Below are 15,580 nucleotides of genomic sequence, written 5' to 3'. Positions count from 1 at the left end.
AGGGGCTGCACCTAGGGATTGGGCGTGCCCTCTGCCACCCAGGAGCAGGCCTAAGCCAGCAGGTCGTTATCTCCCGAGGGGTCCCAGACTGCGAGAGGGCACAGGCCGGGCTGGGGGACCCCCCCCCCCCCCAGTGCACAAATTTTTGTGCACCGGGCCTCTAGTATATATATGTAATTTCTTTTTTTGCTTTGGCAACTCAGGAGAGAAGACTATGCTTTTCCCAAAGGATTTCAGCAAAACCAATGTATTTGACTCTCCCTGAATTGTATCACAACTCAAACGTGCTCCACGGAGCAGCCACATTAGCATCTTCTGAGAGTGATTTAGTAATGCAGAACCAGGCTCCTTCTAGACCAACTGAATCAGAATCTGCATGTTAAGAAGATTCCCCAGGCGACTCACAGGCACATTAAAATTTGAGAAACATCGGGACAGTATTCTGACTGTGGTTCTAAAACCACCTGAGAGTTGATTGAAATTGGAGAGCTCTAAAAGGTTCCTCACCATGAGAGACTACAGTAATTGATTAAGTTTGGACTGCAGCTCAGGAATTGATTTTAAAATCTCCCCAGATGATTCTGATGTACAGCCACATTGATCCTGTCTAGTATATCATCCAATATGAAGCTCAAATACTGACACCGTCAAAACCTCATCCAAATCTGTAAACTCCACTAATGATTATCTCCTAAACGGTATCATATGTAATCATTTCCACCTCTGTCTGGTTTATGGACATGTGGGAAATAGCATCTCATTTTATAATTGAGAAAATAAAATTCAAAGGAAAAAATGGATTCGTGTGAGATGACTAGGTTAATGGTAAAAATGAAATGGAATAGGTATTATCTTTATTTATTTTAAAATTTTTGTAGGGGTCAATAGTATGCTGTGTGGAGACTACTAATTTTTTTTTAAAAAAAGTTTAGCTTATTTTATGACATTTACCAAAGAATCAAACCTAACAAAATAAAGATCCAAACTATTTTTATGTTTATGGTATTCAACATTACTGAAGGAAACTCCTCAGTATTTGCCTATCACTGTATCTGAAGTGTATGCCCACTGAATCACAAACACAAGGTGCTTTGAGGGGGAGAAAATATTTCTCTTTATTTCCTTCAGTACTAGTTGGCCCGTAGTGTACTTTCCTCAGAATTTTTGTTTACCCACAGAAAAATCATCAGAAAATCATGGAAAATACAAAGACTTATACATCATTTGGTATATTTATCTAAAATAGTGAGAATTCAACAAAAAAGATCCCCATAATATTTCTTAATTAGTTACTAAAAAGATGAAAAGGTGCTTGGTTATTTATCATAATTAAACTTTTGTGTACTAATCACAATTGGCTGAATCTTGCAAATAGAGATAGGCTCAAATGAATAAATAATTTGAATTTTTAATATTAAAATGAGAAAAAAATGTATGTGGGCATTCTATATTGTCTGGTGCTTGCGAGATATATATAGAAAACAATGATAAAAGGCATTCTTTGAAATTCACAACCCTCATAATAATTTAATAAAGTGGGTTGTCATCTAAAAGAATCAGGATGGTTGCCTTGGTGACAGAGATTACCCCTTCAACTTCTTGAGTCTGTTATTTAAAAATCTTGATTCATAATATTTTTTATTTATTAACAATGTGCCATACAGATAGAGAAAAATTGCTTTAAACTGGCCACGTAAGTCTTAAACAAAATGATAAACTACCTACTCAACAATAAGCTTTGTTATGATTGTAAGTAGATAGAAACTACTTATCACAAGCAAAATGCATGTAGTATAACAAAAGAACCCAGAAAGACTTCACTACAAAATAAAGTTATTCTTCAGAATCATTAGAGCAACCTAGTTTCACTAATTTTGGTCCCATTGATTGCTATTGCTGGCATTCTTTTCCTTTTTAGTACCCATGGCCTCTTTTCCCAAGTTACATATGAAAAAGGTGATCTCAGAGAGTCTTGGGAAAATCTGTTGGTCCCTGATTGCTATTGGCATCATGGGAGACAGAGAGCTTAGATGAATACATTTTGATAGAATTAAATGCCTAAAGAAGACGAAGGAGAACCAAGCTAATAAAACAAATCGTCACTTCTAATTTGGAGACATTTTAAAGATTTTGTCTATTGCAGCAATTTTCAACCTTTCTCATCTCATGGCACACTTAAACTAATTACTAAAATTCTGCTGCACACCAAAAAATATATTATATTTTTTGCCGATCTGACAAAAAAAGGTATAATTTTGATTCATTCACATCAGACTGCTATTGTTATGTTGCCTGTTGTCACTTTTTTATTTGACAATCTAAGGGAAAAGAGATCAGTGCACCTGACTAAATAGTCAGGTATTGCTTCTTTTAAAAATTCTTGCGGCATACCAATTGAAAATTGCTGGTCTATTGAGTAATTATGTGTTCCCCGTAGAATGTGCAGCATTCACTAGGAGACCAGAACATTCTGCATTATACTGAAGCATTCTAATTTGGGCCACCAAGGGAATCTTGGACCTTGTAAGCCACAAAACAATCTTTAGGCTTTACTGGTACCAAAATGGCTTATGATTCTAAACAGGACAGGATGCTGAGATTTATAGGTCTCTAACCTAATTGCAAAGAAGCACACATATTTGGAGATAAATAGTGACTGCTTTGACTTTCTTCTTTGTCCCTGTGTCCGGGATTGGTTCATGTCCAAGTGAACTGTTCTTAGACTGTCATGATGATACATGCAGGGTTTTTTTTTTGCTGTCATACATTACCGTCATTTTACACACAGTGGAAGCAGTCACCTGTCTATGGCCATTATTAAATAACTAGAAGCTAGTATTAATATAATATAAGGAATTTTATTTTTCTTTGAAGTTTGCTGAAAACCAGAGAGCAATAAATTTCTACTTTTCCAATTTAAATCTTTTAAATTTAATTTTGTGTTCTTACTAGTATGCAAAAGGCTCTTAGTTGACAAGATCGATGGAGAGTAACAAAGCAGGCATCAGCTGCTTGTGAAGTCTAGATTGGTAGCATGTTGTACTCATTTGGACAGGTGCCTGGATGGTCATCATTTCCTGGCTGAAGTGTGTGGAGAGAGAACTGGCACACTGCGTAGAGGCTTTACTGGATTCTTCAGACATCCGATAGCCACAGAGGCTGACACTAGTGATGGAATCCAATCCGCAGAGAAAATGCCATGTGGCGACAAAAGATGCAGAGGCATTTAACTTATCCTTAAGTTTGAATCATCAGAAATGAATTCCTTTTGTACTTTATGAGAAACGAATGTAGGTGTGTGTATGCCTTTACAAGGTTAGCTGTGCTTGTCCACACTTGCCTCCATAGAAGTACTAAGGGTCTTCAAAGGAACATCAGTTAAAAAAATCAGTTCGTGATGTTCCTGCAAAAAAAATGCTCATATAAGTTGTCATATTTCTGCTCATTCTGATCTGTAGAGATGTGTGTGTGTGTGTGTGTGTGTGTGTGTTAATCTATAACCCCTACTTGCAAAAACGCTGAGTGGATCAGCTCAGATCATTGGGTTGTCCTGGTTTGGATTAGGCTGAAGTGCAGCATCAGCAAAAATAAATAAATAAATGGGGCTTTATCTTTGAAATTGGTCTGAGTTACACAACTGGGTTGTGTTTACTCTATTAACCAAAGAGTTTCCTCATGCACAAGCTTCCACCTACCTTGCAGGAAACACCATTGTGCACCAACACAGCCGATCTAGTCCCTTAGAGCACCACTCTGTCCAAGCAGTGTATTTCCCCAGAATAAGACAGGCTGGGGGGCTGTGAAGGATTTCCAGGCAGGATGTCGTTAGCACCAACTCCTGCAGAGATTCTAACTCAAGTCTAATCCTCCTGTGTGATTTCCGGAATCTCTCTTTTATTCTTCTGAGGGGCCAACAGATGTGTGTGGAACACACACACACACACACACACACACACACACACACACACACACACCTACCTCTAAAGGAAAACTATTCTAAATGACCATTTTAAAGCCTCTCATTTCACAATGAGTGTAGCATTTCATGTAACATTTTAATTTACAATATTTCATCCCTTTTCTGTATTCAAATTCATCACTACATGGAGTAAGAAATCATCTCTTAAGGTAACTCCCTTAGCATGTCCAAAGACCACGCACTCTTGTCTTTGACAATATGCTGCTTTTTTTTGGCCTAAATTATACAAGGAGCCAATCCTCTCCAAAGCCCTTGTTGGTTAGCATAGGAGGAAGGAAGCAGGATAGCATTGGCAGGGGAACATTCTAAGTTTAGTTTTTCAATTCACTTGTAAAATATTTAACCCTGTAGATGACTTTAGATTTTAAAAAAGATCATTTGCCCACCCATAGGACTAGACCAATGCTGTCCAATAGTAGTAAATTGTGAGCCCCATATGTAATTTAAAAATTTTAAGGAGCCACATTAAAAAAATAAAAATAATTATAAAAATTAATTTTAATAACATATTTACTCCAATCAGGATATCAGGGCTCACCCAGAGAAGCAGAACCAGTAAGAAATTTTGCTAATATATTTTATATTGAAATATTCATTATAAGGAGCTGTCCTATGTGATTGTGGGGACTGACTATATAAGTCAGGAAGGGAAGGTCATGGGAAAACTTGAGCCCACACGCAGGGACCAAAACTGTAGCCAAATAGAGAATTTCTTCTCTTTCCCTCAGAAGCCTCAGAGCAATAAAATCAGACAAGCCCACCCAGATGATCCAGAATCATTTTCTTAGTTAACATCAATGGATTAGGGATTTTGATTACATCTGCAAAACACCTTTGCAGCAACTCTTAAGAGTAGTGTTCATTTAAATGACTTGGCATAGTAGTTTAGCCAAGATGACACATAAATTTAAAACCATCACTTCATTATATCCAACATTATATCATTAAAATCTGTAACTAATGTAAAATTATTAATGAGATATTTTACATTCTTCTTTACACTGAGTCTTCATAATCCAGTGTGTACTTATCCTTATATCACATCTCAATTTGGACTAACCACATATCATGTCCTTAATATTCACATGTGTCTAGTAGTTACTGCATTGGACAGTGTAAGTCTGTATGGTGATAAACTAATTAGACTGATTTTCTTGCGTCTTTAAAACTGTTCTAAAGATACAAGTTCTGTGAGTGTGTGTGTGTGTGTGTGTGCGTGCTTACTGTTAGCTTTTTTTTGCCTATCATCTATAAGATGAAATTTTATTATGCCTTTGTAAACAATACATTTCTTAAAACACTGATCAAAAGTATCCACACATGTAGCTCTATATGATACATAACAGTGCAACACTATTTTTGTTACCTAATAATGAAAATACTATAGAACCCAAATGCAAAAGGGTAAGCAAAAGAAATATAATTCTGAGCCATCTCAACATATTCTTGGGGATCATTTTGCCCTACAGGGGCACTTGGCAATGTCTAAAGCAGTGCTTCTCAACCTGTGGGTCACGACCCCTTTGGGGGTCGAATGACCCTTTCACAGGGGTCACCTAAGACCATCGGAAAACACATATATAATTACATATTGTTTTTTGTGATTATTCACTATGCTTTATGTTCAATTTGTAACAATGAAATTGGGGGTCACCACAACATGAGGAACTGTATTAAAGGGTCGAGGCATTAGGAAGATTGAGAACCACTGGTCTAAAGACATTTTTCATAGTTATGACTAGGGATGAGACTATAGCCATTGAGTTCATAGAGGCCAGAGGTGCTGCTAAATACCATGAGTGCACCCGCCTAGACCCACTGCACTCCAAATAATGATCCACTCAACCCAAGAAGTCAATGATGCTAAGATGACAAACCCTGCTTTGAAGTAGGATCTATAGACATATAAGGAAGAAATTAAAACAAAACAAAACAAAACAAAACAAAAAAAACAGAGATCCAGGAAGATGAACATTTCCTGTGCCCTGTTCAGATCTTTCCTGGCACCTTAGTGAATTGTGTTTTTAAAGAGATGCGAGTGAGTATCTTAACTCTTTTATATCTCTATTGCCATATTCAAAGTCAGGGATGGAATAAGGGTAGAGCAGTGGCCCTGCATAGTCTGATGATGAATTAATGAGGAAAAATGAGGGAAGGAAATCTTCACAGTGGTGATTACCTCCTTAACAGGAGAACAGGAACCAGTAACTGTCTTTTATGAAGATATTTAGGATTTCCTTATGGCTAGTCTTGATTTTAAACTTATAGAAAAATTACCAAAATTTAAAGTTTAATTTACAAATGGAGAGTTTAAAATATATACAGTAATTAGCACCATGACAGACCATCTGTGGGATAAAGTTGTGATAATTAAATAAGTAAACCTCATTAGCATTTTCCTAAGAAAAACCATGGAATTTAAGATTAAGTCACTTTTCAGAGGTAGTAATCATATTTGCAAACTCTAATCTCAAATTACATCTATCCAAATTAACTGCAAATTCAGAATTAACTTCATTTTCTAACCCTTGCAAATGCATATGTACTGAAGCTAGCAGCAAATTAAATATATTTCTTAAAACCTGATGTTTAGAAAAATGTAACAACTAACTTATTTTATGAAATGGGTCATATCTGCTTACAGTAATTATTGGTTAAATTAAATACCAAATTCTGATTATAAATATAGCTTAGAGTCACTGCTTCTGATGTATACATATTTTATGAGATAGTTGTTAGAGTTCATTTCACAAATTCTTAATTTAATATGTAAAAACTAAATCTTCCTAAATCTAAGTGACATTCTTGCTAAGTATTCTTAATTTGTAACTGATATAAAACAGCCCGCCCGGAGTAGCACAGTGGTTGAACATTGACCTATGAACCAGTAGGTCACGGTTCAATTCCTAGTCAGGGCACATGCCCGGGTTGCAGGTTTGATCCCCAGTGTGGGGCTTGCATGAGGCAGCCAATCAGTGATTCTCACTCATTGATGTTTCTATCTTTCTCTCCCTCTCCTGTCCTCTCTGAAATCAATAAAAATATATTTTTTTAAAAAAAGAGAGTAACTGATATAAAACATAATTATACTTTGGGATCAATTTTCACACTGAAAACAGTGACAATATATTTCCATTGATATAAGTTTTTAAACTTTTTCAAATAACTCTAATCTGAGGTAATTCACATTTTTTCTTTATTTCAATAAATGAGTAATTTTTTGTAGCAATATGTTATAAAATCTTTCCTTTTAAGCATCTATAAGCTTGTTATTGTTAGATATAATGATTGAGGCATCATGGTGAATAGCTATGGAGTCATAGCTATTGTCTATATTTTGCACATTTTCAAAAAGACTTTTTAAATTATAAATTCTATTTTCCCCTAGAAATACGCAAAGAAAAAACTGAAAAAGAGGAGAAACCTGAAAGGAAACTTCAAACTAAAGGTAAATGTTTAATTTTGTGTTTACTCTAATTTTTATTTAGTGTATATATACACATTTATATGAGAAAGGGAAGTTTTCATATTTAGTTTTCTTTTGTTTTAATTTTTGATAGTGTTTAAATAAGTACCTTTACTTCTCATTTAACTTCAGGCACACATATAGAAATAATATTTAATGATTAGAATGGAAATAACTTCAAAATGTATGATAATCTTTAAATTATTTACATCCGATATTTACTAAGATAGTACCACAATCATATTTTTGACTTATTAGCAAACATTTTTAATAATCTATATATATAAAAGCCCAGCAACTGGAATGGTGGAACGACAGGAACAACCAGAATGACCGTGGCTATGGCACACACTGCAGCAGCCAACCAGCCTGATCCCGGCCCTGATTGGCCTCCCCCCCCCCCCTCCCAGCAGGCCCTGCCCCTGATTGGCCCTCAACACCCTGATTGGGGGCGGGGCTGGCCGCCAACTGCCCACAGCCCTTCCCCCACACCAGCCCAGCCTGATGGGCCCCCATCAGGACAGGATGGCCGGGCCCCACCTGTGCAGGAATTCGTGTACTGGGCCTCTAGTATACTATAATGAGTGAGGGTTCAATTTATCTTAACCTTGAATTTTTTTATTCCGTGCAATACCTTTAAAATATTGGGTGTAGAAATGCAGTCATTAAATTACCTCACTACGTACTGCAAGGCCTTACAACTTTCTTACTAAGCATTAAGTGGTATATGGAAGGTGAGGCATGATGATTAATATCCCTTTCAAGTGAGCTGAACCCAGTAACTACAGTGCTGCATGACCAGCATTGTCTTGCTCATTTTACAAGCCTAATTTGTGTGTGTGTGTGTTTGGGGAGAGGTGGCCCATGGAGTCATATAACTTTAAAGAAACATGGAAAGCAAAAAACATATTTCTAAATATGTCCAGGTCTCCTCAATGGTCAGTTTCCCATAAGTTTTGGGTGAAACTGACCATTTTAATTTTTGCCAGGGCAGAAAGAAAACATAATTACTATTATTGTGTGATACAGACAGAAAGTAAAAGAATTTTGGAGGAATAAAAATTGAATGTTGTCTAATATTTATTATGTCAAAACTGGATAATGCAAAATTACCTGCAGTAAATATCAAAATTGCAAAATAGTACAGTTTCAAATAATAGAAGTAATAATTAACCTAAAATTATACCAATATGTAAACATATATTTAAAATGTCATTTAAAAAAGATATGCTTCATGTCCTTCCTTTTGTGAAGACCTGTACTCATTCTGCAGACATTCTATCTTTAATCCTATTGTTTAAATTCATTTCATATTGGCCAGCCAATTCTTATACAATCAGGGACATTGAAGCTTACTCAATCGAAACCTATTTATATTTGTAGCTAGGGAACTAATGTCTTCTTACTTTTCCCTTTCCTTCTTTGGTTCTTAATTCCGTTGGTCAGGGAAATTGGACACAGCCCTTAGGTACAGATTGACTAGCCGTGACTGAGCTGGCTCAGTGTTTCTATCTGCTGGGGGTTAAACAGAAACTCAGCTGGTTCCACACCAGTGGGGTCTCTGCTGTTGTATCCTGCAGACTGTACGATTAATTTAATAGCAGTGCTGCCGGAGCGGATGGGGGGATGCAGATGGCACCATTTCCATTTTGGACCTGGCTCTATTAGAATCCTGCTGTTAAAGACTTTGAGCAGTGGGCTGTAGAGTGGGTTTATTAAACGAGTGAGTTTTGCATAATTAAAACAGTGAATTTGGCTGAGGTTTAAAATAACTTTCTCAAAGGCTTGGCTAGAGATTAATACCTGAATATATATCCTGAAACTTCAGCTGTTCAACACTGAAACGGGCTTCAGAGATAGTTTTTTTCCCCACTTCCCCACAGTTTTTCTCTGTGAGTAGTAACAAAATATTTTGTTTTAGTGCTTCGTTTCCTCATCCAGGTAGAATAATGCCTGCTTTTTTTTATTCCCAAACTGTTCAGTGAGAAAGTAAATGTGGTTTTATAACTGTTCCCATATGTAGATAAATATATGTTTTTATATATGCCACGTTCCATATCAGTTACGGTTAGATGTGATAGGTAACTGAAGTTTAATTGTTATCAAAGTATTTTGAACTATTGAAAGAAAAGATACAGTATATTCAAGTAGTTAGTAGCCTGCAATGGTTACAGACAAACCAGCAAATATCTCAGTCTATAAAGATCCATTATGCCGAAGTTGTTGTATTTTAGAGGGAGATTAAAATTTTGGCGATGATAGAAGCTACATGACATCCTATTGTCTCTATTCTTTCCTCCTTCAAGGGACTTATATAGAATTGTAAAGGTTTTAAGAGTGTGAAGTCATTGGGAAAGCCATGGAATCCTACATTTAGGTGATTTACTCATCTACTGGAATATGAATCCCAGAGAATATACATTTCCAAAATAATTTCATATTATATGCTAATTAATTTATTTTTAAAGTATCAAGAATTAATGTTTCAATTCTGACTCTTTTTCATGTAAAATTAGGTGTTTTTTTTTATAGTCATTTACATTATGTAAGCGATTTTAATTCATGAGGCCAAGGTAACTTTTATTCATATTTTGTCCATCTGTTTATTTTGTTTGATATTTTTTGTTAGGGAACAAAAGGAACAGTTTTATGAAGCTAAAGAGTAAACAGTTTTACAAAGCCCTTTAATTTTTAACCTGGCAATGAGTACTTATTTTGGTTTTAAGGTATAAGCTCTAAGATGTTAATTAATGTTTATATCTTGTGGGGGTTTTTTGCCCACATAAAGGAGGTAGTAACTTACTTTATGATCAGAATAGTGTATATACTTGTGACCTTGTGTTGAACTAATAACATGGTCTATTCTTACTTCTCCTTCTCCACTGCTATCTCCTCAACAATCAATCTCTCAATCAGATTATGACAGTCACTCCTTAACTGATTTCCCTGCATTAACCCCTAAAATCCAGGCAATTCATGCTACTCAGGCTTAAATCTATCTGTCGCCATCACTGAGCCTTAGAGATAAAGCCACATATTCTGCAGGCGCATGTAAAGCCCTTCTCATATGATCACTGGCAGCCCCACCAATTCCCAGCTTGTGCACTTGAACATATATCCTCCCTCCTCTGAACCTACTCATCAACTCCCCCTCACTCTCAGATCTCCTCCTGCACCCCCATGCCACTCCAGACCACCGCGCCCTCTCTGCCTTAGACAGGCTGAATTTTGGGGCAGTCTCTAAGCAGGCACTGCTGCTGTCTCATAACTGTGGGCTTTTGTATACAGTTCTCTCTGGCCATCTGGCCATTTCTGTGTAGTCACTTGGCAGGCTTCTGCTCATTTCTTTGGTTCTCAGATAGAATGTAAGTGTCTTTAATAGGCCTCCTTTGCTGTCCCTTAATCTGGGGCAGAGACCCTTTCTCCATGGTACTGTTACACCCCTGCCTTTACTCTTTAAGCATTTTGACACAACATTTTTTTTAAATGTTTTATTGATTTCAGAGAGAAGGGAGAGGGAGAAAGAGATAGAAACATCAGTGATGAGAGAAAATCATTGATCGGCTGCCTCCTGCACACCCTGTACTGGGGGTCCAGCCCACAACCTGGGCATGTGCCCTTGACCAGAATCGAACCCGGGACCCTTCAGTCTCCAGGCCGATGCTCTATCCACTGAGCCAAACCAGCTAGAGCTTGACACAAATTTTAATTGTGGGTATCTTGATCTAACTGACTGAGGTCAGAAACTATGTTTGTCTTCATATATGTTCTAGGTCAACCCTGGCATTTTCTCCTATTATTCTGTTTCCTTGTCTATGAACAAAGAACTTCAGACTTAGTGGTCTCTCAGATTCCTACCAGCTCTGAATGTGTATTAATATCAAATTAATTTTTTAACATCTAGCAAACTACCCAACACATGAAACACACTCAGTAATGTTGAAATAATGAATTAAGTATCCATTTTCTCTATTTTGTTAAGCTGTAATTAATTCCTATGAGCAATTTTTCCTTTGAGATTTCTGTTTTTATGCAGCTTTAATTGGACCACTCTAATGTCAAATTTATGTGGTCAACAGCAATTGAAGTATTTGATAGTGAGTTCCATATTAGAACAAAACAATCTGTAAGATGTAATTAGGAAACACCCACAATAAAATTTAAAATATAATGATATAGATTAAAGTAATACAGATTAATTTGGACAATTTTGAAAACAAAACAAAAAAACAAAGAAAAGGAACCACAATGTAATTATCCAGAGATAAATACTAACATTATTTTTCTCCATTTAGTTGTGTGTTTTTTTAATTGCATATTGTTTTGTTTCTTTGCAATTGCAAATTTTCTTGTTGTTTTCAGATAACATTTAGGCTTCTATTTAACTATTAAGCATTTCAATTTACTCATAGAACAGAACAAACCAAAAAAGACTAGAACCTGGTGGAAAACACATACCGAGATAAGAGAACCTTGTTGATGATGTCTCCTAGACAAAAGGAGGGCCTTTTAGGACTCAGAACAGTATGTTTCTGCTCTACCACCTGGATTGTCCCATGTTCAGGTGCCAAACTGACCTCAGAAATGGTGAGAAAGTTCACATGGCAGAAGTGTGTGCTGACGGATGGCATGTGGTCAGCATCAGAGGGAGCCAGCAAAAGGAGAGGGGGATACCCTGGAAGGCACATATTGTACATGGAAAAACTGGTCATAGCCATCAGCTGATGATACACATTAATTTATTTACAGCACTTACTTTGTGCCAGACACTATACTGAGCACTAAAAAGTTAAAGAGCAATCAGACTCAGTCCAATGAGAAATCTAGAAAAGCAAATACAGAGTTATACCAGCAGGTGGTATAACTCCACAAAGAGATGTCCTGGAGGAGAGATTGTGGTTGAGGAGGTAACTGGCTACCTTGGTTGCAGAGTAGGTTTGACTGTAGTTGTCTGGTAGGGCCTTAGAGGCATGGGTAGGTTGAGATTTAGGCCTTTCGTAGGGCTGTTGTAAGAAAGCATCAAAAACTGAGTAGCTAGCCCCAGCTGGTTTGGCTCAGTGGATAGAGCATTGGCCTGCGGACTAAAGGGTCCCAGTTTTGAATCTGGTCAAAGGAATATGCTGGGGTTGAGGCTCAGTCCCCATTATGAGGCATGCAGGAGGCCAATCAATGATTCCCTCTCCTCATTGATGTTTCTATCTCTCTCCCTCTCCCTTTCTGAAATAAATAAATAAAAAATATATTTTAAAAAAACTGAGTGGCTTAAAATAACATAACTTTATTGTCAGAGACAGAGGTTAATTAAATTAATTTGCAAACCATCAATCGATAGCCAAAGTCGAAATCTCAGCAGGGTTGATTTTCTCAGGGGACTGTAAGGGAGAATCTCTTCATGCTTCTCCCAGCTTTCTGGTGGTTGGCTGGCAGTCTTTGGCTTCTAAATAGATCACTCTGATCTCTGCTTTTATCTTCAAATGTTGTCCTTCCACTGTCTCTGTCTCTCCTCCCTGTGCATATCTGTTTCTGTCCAAATTTTATATTTTCGTAAGAACATCAGTCATGCATTAGGTCCACCCTAGTGACTGCATTTCAAGTTAATTACCTCTGTGAAGACCAACTAAGGTGACATCTGTTTGAGGTGACACATTCAACTCATATCAGTTACCATATGCACAAAGTCAAAGGAACATTTTATATATATATATATATATATATATATATATATATATATATATATATATATAAAATTGATTTTTTTACAGAAAGGAAGGGAGAGAGATAGAGAGTTAGAAACATCGATGAGAGAGAAACATCAATCAGCTGTCTCCTGCACACCCCTACTGGGGATGTGCCCGCAACCAAGGTACATGCCCTTGACCAGAATTGAACCCGGGACCCTTTAGTCCGAAGGCTGACCCCCTATCCACTGAACCAAACCGGTTAGGGCTTATATATTTTTATCTACATATACATATTTAATTATTTTTTATTTGTAGTTTATATTCAATAATATTCTGTAATAGTTTCAGATGTACAGCATGGTGGTTAGAAAATCATGTACTTTACAGAGTGGTTCCATTTTTAAAAAGTATATATTTTTATTGATTTTAGAGAGGCAAAGGAGAGGGAGAGATAGAATCAATGATGAGAGAGAATCATTGATCGGCTGCCTCCTGCAGGCCCCGACCGGGATTGAGCCAACAACCCAGGCAAGTTCCTGGGCCAGGAATGGAACTGTCACCTCCTGGTTCATAGGTCGACGCTCAACTACTGAGGCACACCGGCTAGGCTTGTTCCATTTTTAATAAAACGGTAATTTATATAAAAATAATGCTGATTGGTTTAGAATGGTTTCTGGGAAACAATTACAGGGCAGGAATCATAAGCTGGCATAAGATTTTGCTGAAGATTGTGGTTCAAAAGCCAAAAAGGATAGGGCATTAAAATGCATCTAAATATCATGTAGCCCTTTGTAAAAATGCTTTCAAAGCCCACAAATTAGTCAGCTTGTACAAACTTTTACTTTTGCCTTCATTCAGCTATATATAATTGACTCATTAAAGTACAAAATATATTTTCTTTTCCTCTCTGGCAGCAGTGCAAAATAAACCTGGAAAATGAGGACAGAAGACTACACAAAGCTGTGTGTCACCTCCATAGTGACTGCTCCCTTAGGAGGAAGTGATTACGGTTCTGACTGGCTCTGTAGCCATGGGTGAAGGGGAAGTTACCCACACAATTAAACCAGATTTCAGAGTAAATCTCATATTTTGGAATTTAAATTTATGTTTTTTGATTTAATGTATATGTATCAGATGAGCTTTTTAATTTTGGGTAATTTGCCTAATCTTCACTTTAATAATACATAAATGAAGGTAATTTTATTATGGAAAAGATGTGTGTATGGTATTATAGGCTAGATCAGTGATGGCGAACCTTTTGAGCTCGGCGTGTCAGCATTTTGAAAAACCCTAACTTAACTCTGGTGCCGTGTCACATAGAGAAATTTTTTGATATTGGCAACCATAGTAAAACAAAAATTTATATTTTTGATATTTATTTTATATATTTAAATGCCATTTAACAAAGAAAAATCAACCAAAAAATGAGTTCGTGTGTCATAGGTTCGCCATCACTGGGCTAGATTGTAGATAACATGCTTAGAGAATCCAATCACCACACTTTGGCTCATAGAACAAGCTTACAATTCTGGGGTGTACAAAGCAGCCTAGTTTTGAGAGAATACTAGTTTAGCTCTCTGACAACTATATTTCTATTCTATTCTGCAAGAGACTCTTATGAGCCCATGTTTTCTCCTCCAGGGATAAAGAAATTCAGGCTAATTGACTTGATTCCAACCAGCTCTAAAGTGGGGTGCTTTTATTGAATTTAAAATGATAAATCCTTCCCGTAGCAGGAATGAATAATGCAATCTTTGAAAAGTTTCTATACTCAGGAATATATCATTATATATTGCTTAAAGTGTGTAGATCAATTTGCCTGAGCACAGAATGGAAGTTGTACTAATTAATTACAAAAAAACGTGAAACACACGCAGAGACATATATACTAACCAAAGGTATATCTGGCATTTTTGTTTAGTGGTGGCTAAAGCAGAATTTTTAAAGGGTTTTAAAGTGAATTTGTATCCTGCTCTTCATTCATAAAAAAATGATGAATGCAAGCATGGGTATATATGAAAGTTATGAAGCTGTTTGAAAATTTGACATGCTTAAAATGTATAGACCACTTCAGTGCTAATAGCTTCCACAAGATAAACACCAGAAAGCTGAGAAGCAGTGAAATTAATTAAAAGAAAAATCAGCAAAATCTATTACAGCTAACATGTTCCCCAAAGTCTTTTATAATATGAAGAGGTAATGATCACTTGCTTTCCCATCTGATTTGTTTTGATTTGAGCACTCAAAACTCATCCTATACAGTAGCTCTGAGGTCAAGTATGAATTCCAGTTTGGGTTCATTAAATTTATTTGCTAACCATCCATTGAAGAATATAGTAGTCCTTACAAAATAAAACTTAAAAAAATTTGACACCAAAACTTCATTTTTGAAGTAAGAGCAGAGAGACCAGCAAAGGGCTGTGACAATCTGGCCCTGAGAGCCTACAGCTGGGC

General features: G+C 36.6%; 1 protein-coding gene across 1 annotated transcript in view; it reads left to right on the top strand.

The window, feature by feature from the left end:
- The window catches only part of TRDN (triadin), an 82,213-nt gene that overhangs the window by 57,281 nt on the left and 9,352 nt on the right, over window positions 1–15,580 (top strand). The window contains exon 5 of the mRNA XM_006089229.3: window positions 7,368–7,427. Coding sequence (XP_006089291.1) covers window positions 7,368–7,427 — 60 coding nt within the window. The remainder of the gene's footprint in view (window positions 1–7,367; window positions 7,428–15,580) is intronic.

The sequence above is a fragment of the Myotis lucifugus genome, unplaced genomic scaffold (assembly GCF_000147115.1).
Source record: "Myotis lucifugus unplaced genomic scaffold, Myoluc2.0 scaffold_57, whole genome shotgun sequence".
NCBI lineage: Eukaryota > Metazoa > Chordata > Mammalia > Chiroptera > Vespertilionidae > Myotis > Myotis lucifugus.
Note: the sequence above shows the minus strand (reverse complement) of the source record. Positions and strands in the feature narration are given on the sequence as shown.